The sequence below is a fragment of the Salvelinus fontinalis genome, chromosome 37 (assembly GCF_029448725.1).
Source record: "Salvelinus fontinalis isolate EN_2023a chromosome 37, ASM2944872v1, whole genome shotgun sequence".
Taxonomy (NCBI): Eukaryota; Metazoa; Chordata; class Actinopteri; order Salmoniformes; family Salmonidae; genus Salvelinus; species Salvelinus fontinalis.
In genome coordinates this window covers 32,830,282-32,856,176 of record NC_074701.1, presented here as the reverse complement: position 1 = coordinate 32,856,176, position 25,895 = coordinate 32,830,282, and the positions used below count along the sequence as shown (strand labels likewise).

Here is a 25,895-nt window from a genome sequence, read left to right as displayed (position 1 = left end):
AATATTGTATACATAAACCGACTTTACGTGACGTTTTCCATTTGACTTGACTCAACTATGGTGATGTAAAGTAAACTGACAACATTGACACGACAACTACAGTGTATAGTTCCACAGAGACTGATGTTAACTGCTTTACCTCCTCTCTACTTCCAGGGAGGAGGAGGACAACGTTAGTGATGATAATAGTATCTACTTAATAGCCAGGACAAAATCTGCAGGAGAAATGAATCTAAATCAAACATAGCTGAAATGATACTAAATCAAGCATACTGCATAATTTATTGAAATCAAATACAGCAAGACAAAAACAAACAGCTACACTTGATTTGTTGATTACATATGTAGTACTCAAGAACATAACAAGAGAGAGAGAGGCAAAACAATGTTAATACAGCGTCCTGTCCCTGTGTCTCTCCCTGTCTCTGTCTGTGTCTCTCCCTGTCTCTGTCTGTGTCTCTCCCTGTCTCTGTCTGTGTCTCTCCCTGTCTCTGTCTGTGTCTCTCCCTGTCTCTGTCTGTGTCTCTCCCTGTCTCTGTCTGTGTCTCTCCCTGTCTCTGTCTGTGTCTCTCCCTGTCTCTGTCTGTGTCTCTCCCTGTCTCTGTCTGTGTCTCTCCCTGTCTCTGTCTGTGTCTCTCCCTGTCTCTGTCTGTGTCTCTCCCTGTCTCTGTCTGTGTCTCTCCCTGTCTCTGTCTGTGTCTCTCCCTGTCTCTGTCTGTGTCTCTCCCTGTCTCTGTCTGTGTCTCTCCCTGTCTCTGTCTGTGTCTCTCCCTGTCTCTGTCTGTGTCTCTCCCTGTCTCTGTCTGTGTCTCTCCCTGTCTCTGTCTGTGTCTCTCCCTGTCTCTGTCTGTGTCTCTCCCTGTCTCTGTCTGTGTCTCTCCCTGTCTATGTCTGTGTCTCTCCCTGTCTCTGTCTGTGTCTCTCCCTGTCTTTGTCTGTGTCTCTCCCTGTCTCTGTCTGTGTCTCTCCCTGTCTCTGTCTGTGTCTCTCCCTGTCTCTGTCTGTGTCTCTCCCTGTCTCTGTCTGTGTCTCTCCCTGTCTCTGTCTGTGTCTCTCCCTGTCTCTGTCTGTGTCTCTCCCTGTCTCTGTCTGTGTCTCTCCCTGTCTCTGTCTGTGTCTCTCCCTGTCTCTGTCTGTGTCTCTCCCTGTCTCTGTCTGTGTCTCTCCCTGTCTCTGTCTGTGTCTCTCCCTGTCTCTGTCTGTGTCTCTCCCTGTCTCTGTCTGTGTCTCTCCCTGTCTCTGTCTGTGTCTCTCCCTGTCTCTGTCTGTGTCTCTCCCTGTCTCTGTCTGTGTCTCTCCCTGTCTCTGTCTGTGTCTCTCCCTGTCTCTGTCTGTGTCTCTCCCTGTCTCTGTCTGTGTCTCTCCCTGTCTCTGTCTGTGTCTCTCCCTGTCTCTGTCTGTGTCTCTCCCTGTCTCTGTCTGTGTCTCTCCCTGTCTCTGTCTGTGTCTCTCCCTGTCTCTGTCTGTGTCTCTCCCTGTCTCTGTCTGTGTCTCTCCCTGTCTCTGTCTGTGTCTCTCCCTGTCTCTGTCTGTGTCTCTCCCTGTCTCTGTCTGTGTCTCTCCCTGTCTCTGTCTGTGTCTCTCCCTGTCTCTGTCTGTGTCTCTCCCTGTCTCTGTCTGTGTCTCTCCCTGTCTCTGTCTGTGTCTCTCCCTGTCTCTGTCTGTGTCTCTCCCTGTCTCTGTCTGTGTCTCTCCCTGTCTCTGTCTCTGTCTCTCCCTGTCTCTGTCTGTGTCTCTCCCTGTCTCTGTCTGTGTCTCTCCCTGTCTCTGTCTGTGTCTCTCCCTGTCTCTGTCTGTGTCTCTCCCTGTCTCTGTCTGTGTCTCTCCCTGTCTCTGTCTGTGTCTCTCCCTGTCTCTGTCTGTGTCTCTCCCTGTCTCTGTCTGTGTCTCTCCCTGTCTCTGTCTGTGTCTCTCCCTGTCTCTGTCTGTGTCTCTCCCTGTCTCTGTCTGTGTCTCTCCCTGTCTCTGTCTGTGTCTCTCCCTGTCTCTGTCTGTGTCTCTCCCTGTCTCTGTCTGTGTCTCTCCCTGTCTCTGTCTGTGTCTCTCCCTGTCTCTGTCTGTGTCTCTCCCTGTCTCTGTCTGTGTCTCTCCCTGTCTCTGTCTGTGTCTCTCCCTGTCTCTGTCTGTGTCTCTCCCTGTCTCTGTCTGTGTCTCTCCCTGTCTCTGTCTGTGTCTCTCCCTGTCTCTGTCTGTGTCTCTCCCTGTCTCTGTCTGTGTCTCTCCCTGTCTCTGTCTGTGTCTCTCCCTGTCTCTGTCTGTGTCTCTCCCTGTCTCTGTCTGTGTCTCTCCCTGTCTCTGTCTGTGTCTCTCCCTGTCTCTGTCTGTGTCTCTCCCTGTCTCTGTCTGTGTCTCTCCCTGTCTCTGTCTGTGTCTCTCCCTGTCTATGTCTGTGTCTCTCCCTGTCTCTGTCTGTGTCTCTCCCTGTCTTTGTCTGTGTCTCTCCCTGTCTCTGTCTGTGTCTCTCCCTGTCTCTGTCTGTGTCTCTCCCTGTCTCTGTCTGTGTCTCTCCCTGTCTCTGTCTGTGTCTCTCCCTGTCTCTGTCTGTGTCTCTCCCTGTCTCTGTCTGTGTCTCTCCCTGTCTCTGTCTGTGTCTCTCCCTGTCTCTGTCTGTGTCTCCGTCTATCCCATGCCTCAAAGCTTTCTAATTGGGTCAGAGGGGAGAGATGGAGACGGAGTGGCAGATCTCCAGTGCTTTAGTCAGAGGAGATAGAGTGGTGGGTCTCCAGTGCTTTAGTCAGAGGAGATAGAGTGGTGGGTCTCTAGTGCTTTAGTCAGAGGGGATAGAGTGGTGGGTCTCTAGTGCTTTAGTCAGAGGAGATAGAGTGGTGGGTCTCTAGTGCTTTAGTCAGAGGAGATAGAGTGGTGGGTCTCTAGTGCTTTAGTCAGAGGGGATAGAGTGGTGGGTCTCCAGTGCTTTAGTCAGAGGGGATAGAGTGGTGGGTCTCCAGTGCTTTAGTCAGAGGAGATAGAGTGGTGGGTCTCTAGTGCTTTAGTCAGAGGAGATAGAGTGGTGCGTCTCTAGTGCTTTAGTCAGAGGAGATAGAGTGGTGGGTCTCTAGTGCTTTAGTCAGAGGAGATAGAGTGGTGGGTCTCTAGTGCTTTAGTCAGAGGAGATAGAGTGGTGGGTCTCTAGTGCTTTAGTCAGAGGAGATAGAGTGGTGGGTCTCCAGTGCTTTAGTCAGAGGGGATAGAGTGGTGGGTCTCCAGTGCTTTAGTCAGATGGGATAGGGTGGTGGGTCTCTAGTGCTTTAGTCAGAGGGGATAGGGTGGTGGGTCTCTAGTGCTTTAGTCAGAGGGGATAGGGTGGTGGGTCTCTAGTGCTTTAGTCAGAGGGGATAGGGTGGTGGGTCTCTAGTGCTTTAGTCAGAGGGGATAGGGTGGTGGGTCTCTAGTGCTTTAGTCAGAGGGGATAGGGTGGTGGGTCTCTAGTGCTTTAGTCAGAGGGGATAGAGTGGTGGGTCTCTAGTGCTTTAGTCAGAGGAGATAGAGTGGTGGGTCTCTAGTGCTTTAGTCAGAGGGGATAGAGTGGTGGGTCTCTAGTGCTTTAGTCAGAGGGGATAGGGTGGTGGGTCTCTAGTGCTTTAGTCAGAGGGGATAGAGTGGCAGATCTCCAGTGCTTTAGTCAGAGGGGATAGAGTGGTGGGTCTCCAGTGCTTTAGTCAGAGGGGATAGAGTGGTGGGTCTCCAGTGCTTTAGTCAGAGGAGATAGAGTGGTGGGTCTCCAGTGCTTTAGTCAGATGGGATAGGGTGGTGGGTCTCTAGTGCTTTAGTCAGAGGGGATAGGGTGGTGGGTCTCTAGTGCTTTAGTCAGAGGGGATAGGGTGGTGGGTCTCTAGTGCTTTAGTCAGAGGGGATAGGGTGGTGGGTCTCTAGTGCTTTAGTCAGAGGGGATAGGGTGGTGGGTCTCTAGTGCTTTAGTCAGAGGGGATAGGGTGGTGGGTCTCTAGTGCTTTAGTCAGAGGGGATAGGGTGGTGGGTCTCTAGTGCTTTAGTCAGAGGGGATAGAGTGGTGGGTCTCTAGTGCTTTAGTCAGAGGGGATAGAGTGGTGGGTCTCTAGTGCTTTAGTCAGAGGGGATAGAGTGGTGGGTCTCTAGTGCTTTAGTCAGAGGGGATAGGGTGGTGGGTCTCTAGTGCTTTAGTCAGAGGGGATAGGGTGGTGGGTCTCTAGTGCTTTAGTCAGAGGGGATAGGGTGGTGGGTCTCTAGTGCTTTAGTCAGAGGGGATAGGGTGGTGGGTCTCTAGTGCTTTAGTCAGAGGGGATAGAGTGGTGGGTCTCTAGTGCTTTAGTCAGAGGGGATAGAGGGGTGGGTCTCTAGTGCTTTAGTCAGAGGGGATAGAGTGGTGGGTCTCCAGTGCTTTAGTCAGAGGGGATAGAGTGGTGGGTCTCTAGTGCTTTAGTCAGAGGGGATAGAGTGGTGGGTCTCCAGTGCTTTAGTCAGAGGGGATAGAGTGGTGGGTCTCTAGTGCTTTAGTCAGAGGGGATAGAGTGGTGGGTCTCTAGTGCTTTAGTCAGAGGAGATAGAGTGGTGGGTCTCTAGTGCTTTAGTCAGAGGAGATAGAGTGGTGGGTCTCTAGTGCTTTAGTCAGAGGGGATAGAGTGGTGGGTCTCTAGTGCTTTAGTCAGAGGGGATAGAGTGGTGGGCCTCTAGTGCTTTAGTCAGAGGGTATAGAGTGGTGGGTCTCTAGTGCTTTAGTCAGAGGAGATAGAGTGGTGGGTCTCTAGTGCTTTAGTCAGAGGGGATAGAGTGGTGGGTCTCCAGTGCTTTAGTCAGAGGGGATAGAGTGGTGGGTCTCTAGTGCTTTAGTCAGAGGAGATAGAGTGGTGGGTCTCCAGTGCTTTAGTCAGAGGGGATAGAGTGGTGGGTCTCAAGTGCTTTAGTCAGATGAGATAGAGTGGTGGGTCTCCAGTGCTTTAGTCAGAGGGGATAGAGTGGTGGGTCTCTAGTGCTTTAGTCAGAGGAGATAGAGTGGTGGGTCTCCAGTGCTTTAGTCAGATGGGATAGGGTGGTGGGTCTCTAGTGCTTTAGTCAGAGGGGATAGGGTGGTGGGTCTCTAGTGCTTTAGTCAGAGGGGATAGAGTGGCAGATCTCCAGTGCTTTAGTCAGAGGGGATAGAGTGGCGGGTCTCCAGTGCTTTAGTCAGAGGAGATAGAGTGGTGGGTCTCTAGTGCTTTAGTCAGAGGGGATAGAGTGGTGGGTCTCCAGTGCTTTAGTCAGAGGGGATAGAGTGGTGGGTCTCCAGTGCTTTAGTCAGAGGAGATAGAGTGGTGGGTCTCTAGTGCTTTAGTCAGAGGGGATAGAGTGGTGGGTCTCCAGTGCTTTAGTCAGAGGGAATAGAGTGGTGGGTCTCTAGTGCTTTAGTCAGAGGAGATAGAGTGGTGGGTCTCTAGTGCTTTAGTCAGAGGGTATAGAGTGGTGGGTCTCTAGTGCTTTAGTCAGAGGAGATAGAGTGGTGGGTCTCCAGTGCTTTAGTCAGAGGAGATAGAGTGGTGGGTCTCTAGTGCTTTAGTCAGAGGGGATAGAGTGGCAGATCTCCAGTGCTTTAGTCAGAGGGGATAGAGTGGTGGGTCTCCAGTGCTTTAGTCAGAGGAGATAGAGTGGTGGGTCTCTAGTGCTTTAGTCAGAGGGGATAGAGTGGTGGTTCTCCAGTGCTTTAGTCAGAGGGGATAGAGTGGTGGGTCTCCAGTGCTTTAGTCAGAGGAGATAGAGTGGTGGGTCTCTAGTGTTTTAGTCAGAGGGGATAGAGTGGTGGGTCTCCAGTGCTTTAGTCAGAGGGGATAGAGTGGTGGGTCTCCAGTGCTTTAGTCAGAGGGGATAGAGTGGTGGGTCTCTAGTGCTTTAGTCAGAGGGGATAGAGTGGTGGGTCTCCAGTGCTTTAGTCAGAGGAGATAGAGTGATGGGTCTCTAGTGCTTTAGTCAGAGGGGATAGAGTGGTGGGTCTCCAGTGCTTTAGTCAGAGGAGATAGAGTGGTGGGTCTCTAGTGCTTTATTCAGAGGAGATAGAGTGGTGGGTCTCTAGTGCTTTAGTCAGAGGGGATAGAGTGGTGGGTCTCCAGTGCTTTAGTCAGAGGGGATAGAGTGGTGGGTCTCCAGTGCTTTAGTCAGAGGAGATAGAGTGGTGGGTCTCTAGTGCTTTAGTCAGAGGAGATAGAGTGGTGCGTCTCCAGTGCTTTAGTCAGAGGAGATAGAGTGGTGGGTCTCTAGTGCTTTAGTCAGAGGAGATAGAGTGGTGGGTCTCCAGTGCTTTAGTCAGAGGAGATAGAGTGGTGGGTCTCCAGTGCTTTAGTCAGAGGGGATAGAGTGGTGGGTCTCCAGTGCTTTAGTAAGATGAGATAGAGTGGTGGGTCTCCAGTGCTTTAGTCAGAGGGGATAGAGTGGTGGGTCTCTAGTGCTTTAGTCAGAGGAGATAGAGTGGTGGGTCTCCAGTGCTTTAGTCAGAGGGGATAGAGTGGTGGGTCTCCAGTGCTTTAGTCAGATGAGATAGAGTGGTGGGTCTCTAGTGCTTTAGTCAGAGGGGATAGGGTGGTGGGTCTCTAGTGCTTTAGTGAGAGGGGATAGGGTGGTGGGTCTCTAGTGCTTTAGTCAGAGGGGATAGGGTGGTGGGTCTCTAGTGCTTTAGTCAGAGGGGATAGGGTGGTGGGTCTCTAGTGCTTTAGTCAGAGGGGATAGAGTGGTGGGTCTCTAGTGCTTTAGTCAGAGGGGATAGGGTGGTGGGTCTCTAGTGCTTTAGTCAGAGGGGATAGAGTGGTGGGTCTCTAGTGCTTTAGTCAGAGGGGATAGAGTGGTGGGTCTCTAGTGCTTTAGTCAGAGGGGATAGAGTGGTGGGTCTCTAGTGCTTTAGTCAGAGGGGATAGAGTGGTGGGTCTCTAGTGCTTTAGTCAGAGGGGATAGAGTGGTGGGTCTCTAGTGCTTTAGTCAGAGGGGATAGAGTGGTGGGTCTCCAGTGCTTTAGTCAGAGGGGATAGAGTGGTGGGTCTCCAGTGCTTTAGTCAGAGGGGATAGAGTGGTGGGTCTCTAGTGCTTTAGTCAGAGGGGATAGAGTGGTGGGTCTCCAGTGCTTTAGTCAGAGGGGATAGAGTGGTGGGTCTCCAGTGCTTTAGTCAGAGGAGATAGAGTGGTGGGTCTCTAGTGCTTTAGTCAGAGGGGATAGAGTGGTGGGTCTCCAGTGCTTTAGTCAGAGGGGATAGAGTGGTGGGTCTCTAGTGCTTTAGTCAGAGGGGATAGAGTGGTGGGTCTCTAGTGCTTTAGTCAGAGGGGATAGAGTGGTGGGTCTCTAGTGCTTTAGTCAGAGGGGATAGAGTGGTGGGTCTCTAGTGCTTTAGTCAGAGGTGATAGAGTGGTGGGTCTCTAGTGCTTTAGTCAGAGGGGATAGAGTGGTGGGTCTCTAGTGCTTTAGTCAGAGGAGATAGAGTGGTGGGTCTCTAGTGCTTTAGTCAGAGGGTATAGAGTGGTGGGTCTCTAGTGCTTTAGTCAGAGGAGATAGAGTGGTGGGTCTCTAGTGCTTTAGTCAGAGGAGATAGAGTGGTGGGTCTCTAGTGCTTTAGTCAGAGGAGATAGAGTGGTGGGTCTCTAGTGCTTTAGTCAGAGGGTATAGAGTGGTGGGTCTCTAGTGCTTTAGTCAGAGGAGATAGAGTGGTGGGTCTCTAGTGCTTTAGTCAGAGGGGATAGGGTGGTGGGTCTCTAGTGCTTTAGTCAGAGGGGATAGGGTGGTGGGTCTCTAGTGCTTTAGTCAGAGGGGATAGGGTGGTGGGTCTCTAGTGCTTTAGTCAGAGGGGATAGAGTGGTGGGTCTCTAGTGCTTTAGTCAGAGGGGATAGGGTGGTGGGTCTCTAGTGCTTTAGTCAGAGGGGATAGAGTGGTGGGTCTCTAGTGCTTTAGTCAGAGGAGATAGAGTGGTGGGTCTCTAGTGCTTTAGTCAGAGGGTATAGAGTGGTGGGTCTCTAGTGCTTTAGTCAGAGGAGATAGAGTGGTGGGTCTCTAGTGCTTTAGTCAGAGGGGATAGGGTGGTGGGTCTCTAGTGCTTTAGTCAGAGGGGATAGGGTGGTGGGTCTCTAGTGCTTTAGTCAGAGGGGATAGGGTGGTGGGTCTCTAGTGCTTTAGTCAGAGGGGATAGAGTGGTGGGTCTCTAGTGCTTTAGTCAGAGGGGATAGGGTGGTGGGTCTCCAGTGCTTTAGTCAGAGGGGATAGAGTGGTGGGTCTCCAGTGCTTTAGTCAGAGGGGATAGAGTGGTGGGTCTCTAGTGCTTTAGTCAGAGGGGATAGAGTGGTGGGTCTCTAGTGCTTTAGTCAGAGGGGATAGAGTGGTGGGTCTCTAGTGCTTTAGTCAGAGGGGATAGAGTGGTGGGTCTCTAGTGCTTTAGTCAGAGGGGATAGAGTGGTGGGTCTCTAGTGCTTTAGTCAGAGGGGATAGAGTGGTGGGTCTCTAGTGCTTTAGTCAGAGGTGATAGAGTGGTGGGTCTCTAGTGCTTTAGTCAGAGGGGATAGAGTGGTGGGTCTCTAGTGCTTTAGTCAGAGGAGATAGAGTGGTGGGTCTCTAGTGCTTTAGTCAGAGGAGATAGAGTGGTGGGTCTCTAGTGCTTTAGTCAGAGGAGATAGAGTGGTGGGTCTCCAGTGCTTTAGTCAGAGGAGATAGAGTGGTGGGTCTCTAGTGCTTTAGTCAGAGGGGATAGAGTGGTGGGTCTCTAGTGCTTTAGTCAGAGGGGATAGAGTGGTGGGTCTCCAGTGCTTTAGTCAGAGGGGATAGAGTGGTGGGTCTCCAGTGCTTTAGTCAGAGGGGATAGAGTGGTGGGTCTCTAGTGCTTTAGTCAGAGGGGATAGAGTGGTGGGTCTCCAGTGCTTTAGTCAGAGAGGATAGAGTGGTGGGTCTCTAGTGCTTTAGTCAGAGGGGATAGGGTGGTGGGTCTCTAGTGCTTTAGTCAGAGGGGATAGGGTGGTGGGTCTCTAGTGCTTTAGTCAGAGGGGATAGGGTGGTGGGTCTCTAGTGCTTTAGTCAGAGGGGATAGAGTGGTGGGTCTCCAGTGCTTTAGTCAGAGGGGATAGAGTGGTGGGTCTCTAGTGCTTTAGTCAGAGGGGATAGAGTGGTGGGTCTCCAGTGCTTTAGTCAGAGGGGATAGAGTGGTGGGTCTCTAGTGCTTTAGTCAGAGGAGATAGAGTGGTGGGTCTCTAGTGCTTTAGTCAGAGGGGATAGAGTGGTGGGTCTCCAGTGCTTTAGTCAGAGGAGATAGAGTGGTGGGTCTCTAGTGCTTTATTCAGAGGAGATAGAGTGGTGGGTCTCTAGTGCTTTAGTCAGAGGGGATAGAGTGGTGGGTCTCCAGTGCTTTAGTCAGAGGAGATAGAGTGGTGGGTCTCTAGTGCTTTAGTCAGAGGAGATAGAGTGGTGCGTCTCCAGTGCTTTAGTCAGAGGGGATAGAGTGGTGGGTCTCCAGTGCTTTAGTCAGAGGAGATAGAGTGGTGGGTCTCTAGTGCTTTAGTCAGAGGAGATAGAGTGGTGGGTCTCCAGTGCTTTAGTCAGAGGAGATAGAGTGGTGGGTCTCTAGTGCTTTAGTCAGAGGAGATAGAGTGGTGGGTCTCCAGTGCTTTAGTCAGAGGAGATAGAGTGGTGGGTCTCTAGTGCTTTAGTCAGAGGAGATAGAGTGGTGGGTCTCTAGTGCTTTAGTCAGAGGAGATAGAGTGGTGGGTCTCCAGTGCTTTAGTCAGAGGGGATAGAGTGGTGGGTCTCCAGTGCTTTAGTCAGATGAGATAGAGTGGTGGGTCTCCAGTGCTTTAGTCAGAGGGGATAGAGTGGTGGGTCTCTAGTGCTTTAGTCAGAGGAGATAGAGTGGTGGGTCTCCAGTGCTTTAGTCAGAGGGGATAGAGTGGTGGGTCTCCAGTGCTTTAGTCAGATGAGATAGAGTGGTGGGTCTCTAGTGCTTTAGTCAGAGGGGATAGGGTGGTGGGTCTCTAGTGCTTTAGTGAGAGGGGATAGGGTGGTGGGTCTCTAGTGCTTTAGTCAGAGGGGATAGGGTGGTGGGTCTCTAGTGCTTTAGTCAGAGGGGATAGGGTGGTGGGTCTCTAGTGCTTTAGTCAGAGGGGATAGGGTGGTGGGTCTCTAGTGCTTTAGTCAGAGGGGATAGAGTGGTGGGTCTCTAGTGCTTTAGTCAGAGGGGATAGGGTGGTGGGTCTCTAGTGCTTTAGTCAGAGGGGATAGAGTGGTGGGTCTCTAGTGCTTTAGTCAGAGGGGATAGAGTGGTGGGTCTCTAGTGCTTTAGTCAGAGGGGATAGAGTGGTGGGTCTCTAGTGCTTTAGTCAGAGGGGATAGAGTGGTGGGTCTCTAGTGCTTTAGTCAGAGGGGATAGAGTGGTGGGTCTCTAGTGCTTTAGTCAGAGGGGATAGAGTGGTGGGTCTCCAGTGCTTTAGTCAGAGGGGATAGAGTGGTGGGTCTCTAGTGCTTTAGTCAGAGGGGATAGAGTGGTGGGTCTCCAGTGCTTTAGTCAGAGGGGATAGAGTGGTGGGTCTCTAGTGCTTTAGTCAGAGGGGATAGAGTGGTGGGTCTCTAGTGCTTTAGTCAGAGGGGATAGAGTGGTGGGTCTCTAGTGCTTTAGTCAGAGGGGATAGAGTGGTGGGTCTCTAGTGCTTTAGTCAGAGGTGATAGAGTGGTGGGTCTCTAGTGCTTTAGTCAGAGGGTATAGAGTGGTGGGTCTCTAGTGCTTTAGTCAGAGGAGATAGAGTGGTGGGTCTCCAGTGCTTTAGTCAGAGGAGATAGAGTGGTGGGTCTCTAGTGCTTTAGTCAGAGGGGATAGAGTGGCAGATCTCCAGTGCTTTAGTCAGAGGGGATAGAGTGGTGGGTCTCCAGTGCTTTAGTCAGAGGAGATAGAGTGGTGGGTCTCTAGTGCTTTAGTCAGAGGGGATAGAGTGGTGGTTCTCCAGTGCTTTAGTCAGAGGGGATAGAGTGGTGGGTCTCCAGTGCTTTAGTCAGAGGAGATAGAGTGGTGGGTCTCTAGTGCTTTAGTCAGAGGGGATAGAGTGGTGGGTCTCCAGTGCTTTAGTCAGAGGGGATAGAGTGGTGGGTCTCCAGTGCTTTAGTCAGAGGGGATAGAGTGGTGGGTCTCTAGTGCTTTAGTCAGAGGGGATAGAGTGGTGGGTCTCCAGTGCTTTAGTCAGAGGAGATAGAGTGGTGGGTCTCTAGTGCTTTAGTCAGAGGGGATAGAGTGGTGGGTCTCCAGTGCTTTAGTCAGAGGAGATAGAGTGGTGGGTCTCTAGTGCTTTATTCAGAGGAGATAGAGTGGTGGGTCTCTAGTGCTTTAGTCAGAGGGGATAGAGTGGTGGGTCTCCAGTGCTTTAGTCAGAGGGGATAGAGTGGTGGGTCTCCAGTGCTTTAGTCAGAGGAGATAGAGTGGTGGGTCTCTAGTGCTTTAGTCAGAGGAGATAGAGTGGTGCGTCTCCAGTGCTTTAGTCAGAGGGGATAGAGTGGTGGGTCTCCAGTGCTTTAGTCAGAGGAGATAGAGTGGTGGGTCTCTAGTGCTTTAGTCAGAGGAGATAGAGTGGTGGGTCTCCAGTGCTTTAGTCAGAGGAGATAGAGTGGTGGGTCTCTAGTGCTTTAGTCAGAGGAGATAGAGTGGTGGGTCTCCAGTGCTTTAGTCAGAGGAGATAGAGTGGTGGGTCTCTAGTGCTTTAGTCAGAGGAGATAGAGTGGTGGGTCTCTAGTGCTTTAGTCAGAGGAGATAGAGTGGTGGGTCTCCAGTGCTTTAGTCAGAGGGGATAGAGTGGTGGGTCTCCAGTGCTTTAGTCAGATGAGATAGAGTGGTGGGTCTCCAGTGCTTTAGTCAGAGGGGATAGAGTGGTGGGTCTCTAGTGCTTTAGTCAGAGGGGATAGGGTGGTGGGTCTCTAGTGCTTTAGTCAGAGGGGATAGGGTGGTGGGTCTCTAGTGCTTTAGTCAGAGGGGATAGGGTGGTGGGTCTCTAGTGCTTTAGTCAGAGGGGATAGGGTGGTGGGTCTCTAGTGCTTTAGTCAGAGGGGATAGAGTGGTGGGTCTCTAGTGCTTTAGTCAGAGGGGATAGGGTGGTGGGTCTCTAGTGCTTTAGTCAGAGGGGATAGAGTGGTGGGTCTCTAGTGCTTTAGTCAGAGGGGATAGAGTGGTGGGTCTCTAGTGCTTTAGTCAGAGGGGATAGAGTGGTGGGTCTCTAGTGCTTTAGTCAGAGGGGATAGAGTGGTGGGTCTCTAGTGCTTTAGTCAGAGGGGATAGAGTGGTGGGTCTCTAGTGCTTTAGTCAGAGGGGATAGAGTGGTGGGTCTCCAGTGCTTTAGTCAGAGGGGATAGAGTGGTGGGTCTCCAGTGCTTTAGTCAGAGGGGATAGAGTGGTGGGTCTCTAGTGCTTTAGTCAGAGGGGATAGAGTGGTGGGTCTCCAGTGCTTTAGTCAGAGGGGATAGAGTGGTGGGTCTCTAGTGCTTTAGTCAGAGGGGATAGAGTGGTGGGTCTCCAGTGCTTTAGTCAGAGGGGATAGAGTGGTGGGTCTCTAGTGCTTTAGTCAGAGGGGATAGAGTGGTGGGTCTCTAGTGCTTTAGTCAGAGGGGATAGAGTGGTGGGTCTCTAGTGCTTTAGTCAGAGGGGATAGAGTAGTGGGTCTCTAGTGCTTTAGTCAGAGGGGATAGAGTGGTGGGTCTCTAGTGCTTTAGTCAGAGGGGATAGAGTGGTGGGTCTCTAGTGCTTTAGTCAGAGGAGATAGAGTGGTGGGTCTCTAGTGCTTTAGTCAGAGGGTATAGAGTGGTGGGTCTCTAGTGCTTTAGTCAGAGGAGATAGAGTGGTGGGTCTCTAGTGCTTTAGTCAGAGGAGATAGAGTGGTGGGTCTCTAGTGCTTTAGTCAGAGGGTATAGAGTGGTGGGTCTCTAGTGCTTTAGTCAGAGGAGATAGAGTGGTGGGTCTCTAGTGCTTTAGTCAGAGGGGATAGGGTGGTGGGTCTCTAGTGCTTTAGTCAGAGGGGATAGGGTGGTGGGTCTCTAGTGCTTTAGTCAGAGGGGATAGGGTGGTGGGTCTCTAGTGCTTTAGTCAGAGGGGATAGAGTGGTGGGTCTCTAGTGCTTTAGTCAGAGGGGATAGGGTGGTGGGTCTCTAGTGCTTTAGTCAGAGGGGATAGAGTGGTGGGTCTCTAGTGCTTTAGTCAGAGGGGATAGGGTGGTGGGTCTCTAGTGCTTTAGTCAGAGGGGATAGAGTGGTGGGTCTCCAGTGCTTTAGTCAGAGGGGATAGAGTGGTGGGTCTCCAGTGCTTTAGTCAGAGGAGATAGAGTGGTGGGTCTCTAGTGCTTTAGTCAGAGGGGATAGAGTGGTGGTTCTCCAGTGCTTTAGTCAGAGGGGATAGAGTGGTGGGTCTCCAGTGCTTTAGTCAGAGGAGATAGAGTGGTGGGTCTCTAGTGCTTTAGTCAGAGGGGATAGAGTGGTGGGTCTCCAGTGCTTTAGTCAGAGGGGATAGAGTGGTGGGTCTCTAGTGCTTTAGTCAGAGGGGATAGAGTGGTGGGTCTCCAGTGCTTTAGTCAGAGGAGATAGAGTGGTGGGTCTCTAGTGCTTTAGTCAGAGGGGATAGAGTGGTGGGTCTCCAGTGCTTTAGTCAGAGGAGATAGAGTGGTGGGTCTCTAGTGCTTTATTCAGAGGAGATAGAGTGGTGGGTCTCTAGTGCTTTAGTCAGAGGGGATAGAGTGGTGGGTCTCCAGTGCTTTAGTCAGAGGGGATAGAGTGGTGGGTCTCCAGTGCTTTAGTCAGAGGAGATAGAGTGGTGGGTCTCTAGTGCTTTAGTCAGAGGAGATAGAGTGGTGCGTCTCCAGTGCTTTAGTCAGAGGGGATAGAGTGGTGGGTCTCCAGTGCTTTAGTCAGAGGAGATAGAGTGGTGGGTCTCTAGTGCTTTAGTCAGAGGAGATAGAGTGGTGGGTCTCCAGTGCTTTAGTCAGAGGAGATAGAGTGGTGGGTCTCTAGTGCTTTAGTCAGAGGAGATAGAGTGGTGGGTCTCCAGTGCTTTAGTCAGAGGAGATAGAGTGGTGGGTCTCTAGTGCTTTAGTCAGAGGAGATAGAGTGGTGGGTCTCTAGTGCTTTAGTCAGAGGAGATAGAGTGGTGGGTCTCCAGTGCTTTAGTCAGAGGGGATAGAGTGGTGGGTCTCCAGTGCTTTAGTCAGATGAGATAGAGTGGTGGGTCTCCAGTGCTTTAGTCAGAGGAGATAGAGTGGTGGGTCTCTAGTGCTTTAGTCAGAGGAGATAGAGTGGTGGGTCTCTAGTGCTTTAGTCAGAGGGGATAGAGTGGTGGGTCTCTAGTGCTTTAGTCAGAGGGGATAGAGTGGTGGGTCTCTAGTGCTTTAGTCAGAGGGGATAGAGTGGTGGGTCTCTAGTGCTTTAGTCAGAGGTGATAGAGTGGTGGGTCTCTAGTGCTTTAGTCAGAGGGGATAGAGTGGTGGGTCTCTAGTGCTTTAGTCAGAGGAGATAGAGTGGTGGGTCTCTAGTGCTTTAGTCAGAGGGTATAGAGTGGTGGGTCTCTAGTGCTTTAGTCAGAGGAGATAGAGTGGTGGGTCTCTAGTGCTTTAGTCAGAGGAGATAGAGTGGTGGGTCTCTAGTGCTTTAGTCAGAGGGGATAGAGTGGTGGGTCTCTAGTGCTTTAGTCAGAGGGGATAGAGTGGTGGGTCTCCAGTGCTTTAGTCAGAGGGGATAGAGTGGTGGGTCTCTAGTGCTTTAGTCAGAGGGGATAGAGTGGTGGGTCTCCAGTGCTTTAGTCAGAGGGGATAGAGTGGTGGGTCTCTAGTGCTTTAGTCAGAGGGGATAGAGTGGTGGGTCTCTAGTGCTTTAGTCAGAGGGGATAGAGTGGTGGGTCTCTAGTGCTTTAGTCAGAGGGGATAGAGTGGTGGGTCTCTAGTGCTTTACTCAGAGGTGATAGAGTGGTGGGTCTCTAGTGCTTTAGTCAGAGGGTATAGAGTGGTGGGTCTCTAGTGCTTTAGTCAGAGGAGATAGAGTGGTGGGTCTCCAGTGCTTTAGTCAGAGGAGATAGAGTGGTGGGTCTCTAGTGCTTTAGTCAGAGGGGATAGAGTGGCAGATCTCCAGTGCTTTAGTCAGAGGGGATAGAGTGGTGGGTCTCCAGTGCTTTAGTCAGAGGAGATAGAGTGGTGGGTCTCTAGTGCTTTAGTCAGAGGGGATAGAGTGGTGGTTCTCCAGTGCTTTAGTCAGAGGGGATAGAGTGGTGGGTCTCCAGTGCTTTAGTCAGAGGAGATAGAGTGGTGGGTCTCTAGTGCTTTAGTCAGAGGGGATAGAGTGGTGGGTCTCCAGTGCTTTAGTCAGAGGGGATAGAGTGGTGGGTCTCCAGTGCTTTAGTCAGAGGGGATAGAGTGGTGGGTCTCTAGTGCTTTAGTCAGAGGGGATAGAGTGGTGGGTCTCCAGTGCTTTAGTCAGAGGAGATAGAGTGGTGGGTCTCTAGTGCTTTAGTCAGAGGGGATAGAGTGGTGGGTCTCCAGTGCTTTAGTCAGAGGAGATAGAGTGGTGGGTCTCTAGTGCTTTATTCAGAGGAGATAGAGTGGTGGGTCTCTAGTGCTTTAGTCAGAGGGGATAGAGTGGTGGGTCTCCAGTGCTTTAGTCAGAGGGGATAGAGTGGTGGGTCTCCAGTGCTTTAGTCAGAGGAGATAGAGTGGTGGGTCTCTAGTGCTTTAGTCAGAGGAGATAGAGTGGTGCGTCTCCAGTGCTTTAGTCAGAGGGGATAGAGTGGTGGGTCTCCAGTGCTTTAGTCAGAGGAGATAGAGTGGTGGGTCTCTAGTGCTTTAGTCAGAGGAGATAGAGTGGTGGGTCTCCAGTGCTTTAGTCAGAGGAGATAGAGTGGTGGGTCTCTAGTGCTTTAGTCAGAGGAGATAGAGTGGTGGGTCTCTAGTGCTTTAGTCAGAGGAGATAGAGTGGTGGGTCTCCAGTGCTTTAGTCAGAGGGGATAGAGTGGTGGGTCTCCAGTGCTTTAGTCAGATGAGATAGAGTGGTGGGTCTCCAGTGCTTTAGTCAGAGGGGATAGAGTGGTGGGTCTCTAGTGCTTTAGTCAGAGGAGATAGAGTGGTGGGTCTCCAGTGCTTTAGTCAGATGAGATAGAGTGGTGGGTCTCTAGTGCTTTAGTCAGAGGGGATAGGGTGGTGGGTCTCTAGTGCTTTAGTGAGAGGGGATAGGGTGGTGGGTCTCTAGTGCTTTAGTCAGAGGGGATAGGGTGGTGGGTCTCTAGTGCTTTAGTCAGAGGGGATAGGGTGGTGGGTCTCTAGTGCTTTAGTCAGAGGGGATAGGGTGGTGGGTCTCTAGTGCTTTAGTCAGAGGGGATAGAGTGGTGGGTCTCTAGTGCTTTAGTCAGAGGGGATAGGGTGGTGGGTCTCTAGTGCTTTAGTCAGAGGGGATAGAGTGGTGGGTCTCTAGTGCTTTAGTCAGAGGGGATAGAGTGGTGGGTCTCTAGTGCTTTAGTCAGAGGGGATAGAGTGGTGGGTCTCTAGTGCTTTAGTCAGAGGGGATAGAGTGGTGGGTCTCTAGTGCTTTAGTCAGAGGGGATAGAGTGGTGGGTCTCTAGTGCTTTAGTCAGAGGAGATAGAGTGGTGGGTCTCTAGTGCTTTAGTCAGAGGGTATAGAGTGGTGGGTCTCTAGTGCTTTAGTCAGAGGAGATAGAGTGGTGGGTCTCTAGTGCTTTAGTCAGAGGAGATAGAGTGGTGGGTCTCTAGTGCTTTAGTCAGAGGAGATAGAGTGGTGGGTCTCTAGTGCTTTAGTCAGAGGGTATAGAGTGGTGGGTCTCTAGTGCTTTAGTCAGAGGAGATAGAGTGGTGGGTCTCTAGTGCTTTAGTCAGAGGGGATAGGGTGGTGGGTCTCTAGTGCTTTAGTCAGAGGGGATAGGGTGGTGGGTCTCTAGTGCTTTAGTCAGAGGGGATAGGGTGGTGGGTCTCTAGTGCTTTAGTCAGAGGGGATAGAGTGGTGGGTCTCTAGTGCTTTAGTCAGAGGGGATAGAGTGGTGGGTCTCTAGTGCTTTAGTCAGAGGTGATAGAGTGGTGGGTCTCTAGTGCTTTAGTCAGAGGGGATAGACTGGTGGGTCTCTAGTGCTTTAGTCAGAGGAGATAGAGTGGTGGGTCTCTAGTGCTTTAGTCAGAGGGTATAGAGTGGTGGGTCTCTAGTGCTTTAGTCAGAGGAGATAGAGTGGTGGGTCTCTAGTGCTTTAGTCAGAGGAGATAGAGTGGTGGGTCTCTAGTGCTTTAGTCAGAGGAGATAGAGTGGTGGGTCTCTAGTGCTTTAGTCAGAGGGTATAGAGTGGTGGGTCTCTAGTGCTTTAGTCAGAGGAGATAGAGTGGTGGGTCTCTAGTGCTTTAGTCAGAGGAGATAGAGTGGTGGGTCTCTAGTGCTTTAGTCAGAGGGTATAGAGTGGTGGGTCTCCAGTGCTTTAGTCAGAGGGGATAGAGTGGTGGGTCTCCAGTGCTTTAGTCAGAGGGGATAGAGTGGTGGGTCGCTAGTGCTTTAGTCAGAGGGGATAGAGTGGTGGGTCTCTAGTGCTTTAGTCAGAGGGGATAGAGTGGTGGGTCTCTAGTGCTTTAGTCAGAGGGGATAGAGTGGTGGGTCTCTAGTGCTTTAGTCAGAGGGGATAGAGTGGTGGGTCTCTAGTGCTTTAGTCAGAGGGGATAGAGTGGTGGGTCTCTAGTGCTTTAGTCAGAGGAGATAGAGTGGTGGGTCTCTAGTGCTTTAGTCAGAGGGTATAGAGTGGTGGGTCTCTAGTGCTTTAGTCAGAGGAGATAGAGTGGTGGGTCTCTAGTGCTTTAGTCAGAGGAGATAGAGTGGTGGGTCTCTAGTGCTTTAGTCAGAGGAGATAGAGTGGTGGGTCTCTAGTGCTTTAGTCAGAGGAGATAGAGTGGTGGGTCTCTAGTGCTTTAGTCAGAGGAGATAGAGTGGTGGGTCTCTAGTGCTTTAGTCAGAGGAGATAGAGTGGTGGGTCTCTAGTGCTTTAGTCATAGGAGATAGAGTGGTGGGTCTCTAGTGCTTTAGTCAGAGGAGATAGAGTGGTGGGTCTCTAGTGCTTTAGTCAGAGGGGATAGAGTGGTGGGTCTCTAGTGCTTTAGTCAGAGGGGATAGAGTGGTGGGTCTCTAGTGCTTTAGTCAGAGGGGATAGAGTGGTGGGTCTCTAGTGCTTTAGTCAGAGGGGATAGAGTGGTGGGTCTCTAGTGCTTTAGTCAGAGGGTATAGAGTGGTGGGTCTCTAGTGCTTTAGTCAGAGGAGATAGAGTGGTGGGTCTCTAGTGCTTTAGTCAGAGGGGATAGAGTGGTGGGTCTCCAGTGCTTTAGTCAGAGGGGATAGAGTGGTGGGTCTCTAGTGCTTTAGTCAGAGGAGATAGAGTGGTGGGTCTCCAGTGCTTTAGTCAGAGGGGATAGAGTGGTGGGTCTCTAGTGCTTTAGTCAGAGGAGATAGAGTGGTGGGTCTCTAGTGCTTTAGTCAGAGGAGATAGAGTGGTGGGTCTCTAGTGCTTTAGTCAGAGGGGATAGAGTGGTGGGTCTCCAGTGCTTTAGTCAGAGGAGATAGAGTGGTGGGTCTCTAGTGCTTTAGTCAGAGGAGATAGAGTGGTGGGTCTCTAGTGCTTTAGTCAGAGGAGATAGAGCGGTGGGTCTCTAGTGCTTTAGTCAGAGGGGATAGAGTGGCAGATCTCCAGTGCTTTAGTCAGAGGGGATAGAGTGGTGGGTCTCTAGTGCTTTAGTCAGAGGAGATAGAGTGGTGGGTCTCCAGTGCTTTAGTCAGAGGGGATAGAGTGGTGGGTCTCCAGTGCTTTAGTCAGAGGGGATAGATTGGTGGGTCTCCAGTGCTTTAGTCAGAGGGGATAGAGTGGTGGGTCTCTAGTGCTTTAGTCAGAGGGGATAGAGTGGTGGGTCTCTAGTGCTTTAGTCAGAGGGGATAGAGTGGTGGGTCTCTAGTGCTTTAGTCAGAGGAGATAGAGCGGTGGGTCTCTAGTGCTTTAGTCAGAGGGGATAGAGTGGCAGATCTCCAGTGCTTTAGTCAGAGGGGATAGAGTGGTGGGTCTCTAGTGCTTTAGTCAGAGGAGATAGAGTGGTGGGTCTCTAGTGCTTTAGTCAGAGGAGATAGAGCGGTGGGTCTCTAGTGCTTTAGTCAGAGGGGATAGAGTGGCAGATCTCCAGTGCTTTAGTCAGAGGGGATAGAGTGGTGGGTCTCTAGTGCTTTAGTCAGAGGAGATAGAGTGGTGGGTCTCCAGTGCTTTAGTCAGAGGGGATAGAGTGGTGGGTCTCCAGTGCTTTAGTCAGAGGGGATAGATTGGTGGGTCTCCAGTGCTTTAGTCAGAGGGGATAGAGTGGTGGGTCTCTAGTGCTTTAGTCAGAGGGGATAGAGTGGTGGGTCTCTAGTGCTTTAGTCAGAGGGGATAGAGTGGTGGGTCTCTAGTGCTTTAGTCAGAGGGGATATAGTGGTGGGTCTCCAGTGCTTTAGTCAGAGGGGATAGAGTGGTGGGTCTCTAGTGCTTTAGTCAGAGGGGATAGAGTGGTGGGTCTCTAGTGCTTTAGTCAGAGGAGATAGAGTGGTGGGTCTCTAGTGCTTTAGTCAGAGGGGATAGAGTGGTGGGTCTCTAGTGCTTTAGTCAGAGGGGATAGAGTGGTGGGTCTCTAGTGCTTTAGTCAGAGGAGATAGAGTGGTGGGTCTCTAGTGCTTTAGTCAGAGGGGATAGAGTGGTGGGTCTCTAGTGCTTTAGTCAGAGGAGATAGAGTGGTGGGTCTCTAGTGCTTTAGTCAGAGGGGATAGAGTGGTGGGTCTCTAGTGCTTTAGTCAGAGGAGATAGAGTGGTGGGTCTCTAGTGTTTTAGTCAGAGGGGATAGAGTGGTGGGTCTCTAGTGCTTTAGTCAGAGGGGATAGTGGTTCTAGCGACCCTGGTCTCTAGTCATTTAGAATCCCTCAGAGACGTGAAACTTTCATGAGTCCCCTGTACCACAGGGAATATTATAGAGTATAGCCAGCACCATTGTTATTATTAAATGGACCCATTTTGCTACCGTGGCACTTTTTTAGCTCCCTCTCACTCTCATTTTACCCTCGCCCTCCCTCTCAATCAGGCAGTTAATGGACTAATGGTACATAGAAAAAGTGCGTGTTCTGACTTTGTAATGAGACATCGCAGCTAGAGCTTCCACAAAGAGAGGGACATTTGAAATTACCAAAATTGCTCAGCTTTGTATTTAGCTCCACACAAATCTCAGGCCAAAGTCGCTAATCATTATCATCAATATATCGCTAGTATTAGTCATCACAGCCATAGAAAATTAAGTTTTGCCAACTACCCTCCACATTGTCACCAAACGTTCCACAACAACAACATTCAAACTTGCATTCTAACCAGAATGCAAAAGAATGTCCACCGAACTGTTAAAGGCAACATGGCGGTCCTGAAGATGCCAAATCTCTAAGTCAGTTGGCCAAACTCTGTGTACAATTTCACAGTATTTTCCCAATAGGCAAAACTGGTTTAAATAACATCACAACAACCAGAAAGTGGTTGAAATGACATAATATTGACATTCTATGGACCTGTTTTGCCCGCACTCATTAGTGAATGGTCAGTTGGTGTGTGTTTCTCACCTAGTTCAGTGATGATGGGGATGTTGGCGCCAGTGGTGACGGAGGCCTGGCGTGCTAAACCATGTACTGGACTGCTGTCTGGAGAGGACCGGTCCATTCCAGGAGGCGTGAAACCTACACAGAGCACAAAAAGAAAGTCACACAAAACCATTGAAAACCTATAGACACAGAGAGATACACACAAAACCATTGAAACCTACAGACACAGAGATACAAACAAAACCGTTGAAACCTACAGACACAGAGATGCACACAAAACAAGATGTACTGAAATCACACAGAAAAAAAACACGAGATACAGTGCATTCGGAAAGTATTCAGACCCCTTGACATTTTCCACATTTTGTTATGTTACAGCCTTTTTCTAAAATTGATTAAATTGTTTTCTTCCCTCATCAATCTACACACAACATCAATCTACACACAACACAGTCAAAAAATAAAAACTGAAATATAACATTTACATAAGTATTCAGATCCTTTACTGAGTACTTTGTTGAAGCACGTTTGGCAGCGATTGCAACCTCAAGCAGGGATGCAAACTAGTCACCTTTCGGCAAAATAGATCCGATGAGAAAAGTTTGGGGGGGCTTTGGATCACACTACTGGCTGTAAGTAAACGAGTGATGCGCGTTTGGAGCAATACTGGCTGTATCCAAGCCTCAGCCAATCGTTCACATAACAGCAGAATGCAGCATGCGACTGGAGAGAGAAGAGACAACCAATTTGCTAGTTAGAGCATCAGAGTGTGCTCTGGAAAGACAGCAGAGAGTAGAAAGGCAGTTTGCCATTTACAGCAGCGCGTCCTCTGAACGATAACGAAGAGGTAGGTGAAAAGCCTGACCACAGAGACGGGGGTGAGAGGGTGATGAAGTGTACTTCATGAGCTGTAACCGAGAAACAACTGGCATTTGGAAAGTTTGAGGTGAGGGAGAAAGTATGGTGGAACAAGTACTAGTAACGTTATCTTGCTAGCTGGATTGAATTCTCCGTTAGCTAGCCAGAGAAATGTTGAGCAACATTAGCCAACTTAACTGATCTAATAATTGAGTTTATAGTGTGAAAATTAGCTGGCTAATAAAGTCAGACAGCTAATGTTAGCTAGCTAACATTACAACATCAGATGAACTAACATTAGTAACCTAACCAATTCGCTATAGTATTAACTGCTATACAACTCCTTGCCGTTCCTCAAGTTATACCGCGTTAGTTGCTTACTGAACCCTGGCAATCTGTGTGAAATGTTGACTAGTTAACTAGCTAACAAACTAACTACTATCTGTGAACTAATGTTTTCCCTCTACAATATGTGGTTAATTTTCAGAATTAGGTGAAAATGAGGTGTTGCTAGTTAAATAAGTGGATTGGGGCTCCCGAGTGGCGCAGCGGTCTAAGGCACTGCATCTCAGTCCTAGAGGTGTCACTACAGACACTACAGGGCTGTGGATATGACTGAAGTATTCAAATGTTAACGACAAAATAGTCTATTTAAGCTATAATAATGTATATATTTAACATTAGCTGTAGTCCTACTCTAGGTGTTTTAATTGAATCCTGTTTTCTAATCCAGGTTCGACTCCAGGCTGTATCACATCCAGACGTGATTAGGAGTCCCATAGGGCGGCTCACAATTGGCCAAGCATCATCTGGGTTTGGCCGGTAAATACAAATTTGTTCTTAACTGACTTAACTAAATAAAGGTTTAAAATAAAAAGTGTAGCAAGGCCTGGCTTAAACTGGATGCCACTATAGAGGTGAAAGGAACACCACACACTTTCCCTATTTCTCACTTTTCCAATACAGTGGATAAAAAGGGTACACCTGGTGTACTCTCTGCCTGAAAGAGATCAATTATGCCAACAAAGGGTCTCCTGCTCTGCGGCTGGCACATCGTAGAACAGATGCCCACAGGCAGAAAGTGTACAATGTAATAATCTACAGTGTAGCCCAAAGCTATTGCTTTTGTGTTGAACTTGACAGTACAACTTGTGTGTGAGTCAGGGGGGATAATTACATTTTTTACTCTGTGAATGTTATTTTTGCACACGTGTAGCCTTGTGCACTTGATCGATGTCTACTATAGTGGCCACTATAATAGAGTAAAAATAAAATGCCTGTTTGTTTCATTCTATTTCTACTTTATGATGTTTTTTCCCCAAGTGTAATATTTATGTGTGCGGTCACAAGCGTTCTATTATAAAGGTTGTCATGGTCACAAGTGTTCTATTATAAAGGCTGTCATGGTAACAAGTGTTCTATTATAAAGGCTGTCATGGTAACAAGTGTTCTATTATAAAGGCTGTCATGGTCACAAGCGTTCTATTATAAAGGTTGTCATGGTCACAAGTGTTCTATTATAAAGGCTGTCATGGTAACAAGTGTTCTATTATAAAGGCTGTCATGGTAACAAGTGTTCTATTATAAAGGCTGTCATGGTCACAAGCATTCTATTATAAAGGCTGTCATGGTAACAAGTGTTATATTATAAAGGCTGTCATGGTCACAAGTGTTCTATTATAAAGACTGTCATGGTCACAAGTGTTCTATTATAAAGGCTGTCATGGTAACAAGTGTTCTATTATAAAGGCTGTCATGGTCACAAGTGTTCTATTATAAAGGCTGTCATGGTCACAAGCATTCTATTATAAAGGCTGTCATGGTCACAAGTGTTCTATTATAAAGGCTGTCATGGTAACAAGTGTTCTATTATAAAGGCTGTCATGGTCACAAGCATTCTATTATAAAGGCTGTCATGGTAACAAGTGTTATATTATAAAGGCTGTCATGGTCACAAGTGTTATATTATAAAGGCTGTCATGGTAACAAGTGTTCTATTATAAAGGCTGTCATGGTCACAAGTGTTCTATTATAAAGGCTGTCATGGTCACAAGTGTTCTATTATAAAGGCTGTCATGGTCACAAGTGTTCTATTATAAAGGCTGTCATGGTAACAAGTGTTCTATTATAAAGGCTGTCATGGTCACAAGTGTTCTATTATAAAGGCTGTCATGGTCACAAGTGTTCTATTATAAAGGCTGTCATGGTCACAAGTGTTCTATTATAAAGGCTGTCATGGTCACAAGTGTTCTATTATAAAGGCTGTCATGGTCACAAGTGTTCTATTATAAAGGCTGTCATGGTCACAAGCATTCTATTATAAAGGCTGTCATGGTCACAAGCGTTCTATTATAAAGGCTGTCATGGTCACAAGTGTTCTATTATAAAGGCTGTCATGGTCACAAGTGTTCTATTATAAAGGCTGTCATGGTAACAAGTGTTCTATTATAAAGGCTGTCATGGTAACAAGCGTTCTATTATAAAGGCTGTCATGGTCACAAGTGTTCTATTATAAAGGCTGTCATGGTAACAAGTGTTCTATTATAAAGGCTGTCATGGTCACAAGTGTTCTATTACAAAGGCTGTCATGGTCACAAGTGTTCTATTATAAAGGCTGTCATGGTCACAAGTGTTCTATTATAAAGGCTGTCATGGTAACAAGTGTTCTATTATAAAGGCTGTCATGGTAACAAGCGTTCTATTATAAAGGCTGTCATGGTCACAAGTGTTCTATTATAAAGGCTGTCATGGTAACAAGTGTTCTATTATAAAGGCTGTCATGGTCACAAGTGTTCTATTATAAAGGCTGTCATGGCTACCTGCAATATTAGTGTATTGTTTTGTCTCAAGACTTGAGTGTCATTTGCAGTAAAGTTAGGCAACAAATAATATTGGATTGATTTCTTTACATTTTTTAGCTGTGATTGAGGTTCACATTAACCACTTATTTTACACACAGAGACTGATCATGTAGATCATATTCTTTGTTGTTAGTTAATTAGTTAAAACCTGCATTACCCCCTAGCAGGGATTTTTTGCAAATAAAAAAAGTGTAACCTTTTTGGGCCCTCAGCAGTTTGTCTTCTTGGGTATGACGCTACAAGTTTGGCACACCTGTATTTGGGGAGTTTCTCCCATTCTTTTCTGCAGATCCTCTCAAGCTCTGTCAGGTTGGATGGGGAGTGTCACTGCACAGCTATTTTCAGGTCTCTCCAGAGATGTTTGATCGGGTTCAAATCCGGGCTCTGGCTGGGCCACTCAAGGACATTCAGAGACTTGTCCCGAAGCCACTCCTGCGTTGTCTTGGCTGTGTGCTTAGGGTTGTTGTCCTGTTGGAAGGTGAACCTTGGCCCCAGTCTAAGGTCCTGAGCTCTCTGGAGCAGGTTTTCATCAAGGATCTCTCTGTACTTTGCTCCGTTCATCTTTGCCTCAATCCTGACTGGTCTCCATGTCCCTGCCGCTGAAAAACATCCCCAAAGCATGATGCTGCCACCACCCTGCTTCACCGTAGGGATGGTGCCTGGTTCTCTCTAGATGTGACACTTGGCATTCAGGCCAAAGAGTTCAATCTTGGTTTCATCAGACCAGAGAAGAGAGTCCTTGAGAGTCTGATAGTCCTTTAGGTGCCTTTTGGCAAACTCCAAGCGGGCTGTCATGTGCCTTTTACTGAGGAGTGGCTTCCGTCTGGCCACTCTACCATAAAAGCCTGATTGGTGGAGTGCTGCAGAGATGGTTGTCCTTCTGGAAGCTGTCCCCTTTCTGGAAGGTCCTCCCATTTCCACAGAGGAACTCTGGAGCTCTGTCAGAGTGAGCATCGGGTTCTTGGTCACCTCCCTGACCAATGCCCTTCTCCCCCGATTGCTCAGTTTGACCGGGTGGCCAGCTCTAGGAAGAGTCTTGGTGGTTCCAAACTTCTTCCATTTAAGAATGATGGAGGCCACTGTGTTCTTGGAGACCTTAAATGCTGCAGAAATGTTTTGGTACCCTTCCCCAGATCTGTGCCTCGACACAATCCTGTCTCGGAGCTCTACGGACAATTCCGTCAACCTCATGTCTTGGTTTTTGCTCTGACATGCACTGTCAACTGTGGGACATTATAAAATCATGTCCAATCAATTGAATTTACCACAGGTGGACTCCAATCATGTAGTAGAACATCTCAAGGATGATCAATGGAAACAAAATGCACCTGATCTCAATTTTGAGTATCAATTCAAAGGGTCTGAATACTTATGTAAGTTACCTTGATTTGTTTTTAAATTTGTAACACATTTAAAAAAATGTATAAATGCCTGTTATCGCTATGTAATTATGGGCTACTGCGTGTAGATTGATGAGGGGTAAAAAATATTTCATCCATTTTAGAATAAGGCTGTACCGTAACAAAATGTGGAAAAAGTCAAGAGGTTTAAATAATTTCCGAATGCACTGTATATTATTGAAACCTACAGTACACAGACACAACAATACAGACAGACAGAGACAAGACCATGAGAT

General features: G+C 48.8%; 1 protein-coding gene across 25 annotated transcripts in view; it reads right to left on the bottom strand.

Annotated features, from left to right (window-relative positions):
* The window catches only part of LOC129836540 (calcium-activated potassium channel subunit alpha-1-like), a 361,164-nt gene that overhangs the window by 24,803 nt on the left and 310,466 nt on the right, over nucleotides 1-25,895 (bottom strand). For all 25 annotated transcript variants that reach the window (XM_055902871.1, XM_055902883.1, XM_055902881.1 and 22 more), the window contains one exon: nucleotides 20,562-20,675. In XM_055902871.1, coding sequence (XP_055758846.1) covers nucleotides 20,562-20,675 — 114 coding nt within the window. The remainder of the gene's footprint in view (nucleotides 1-20,561; nucleotides 20,676-25,895) is intronic.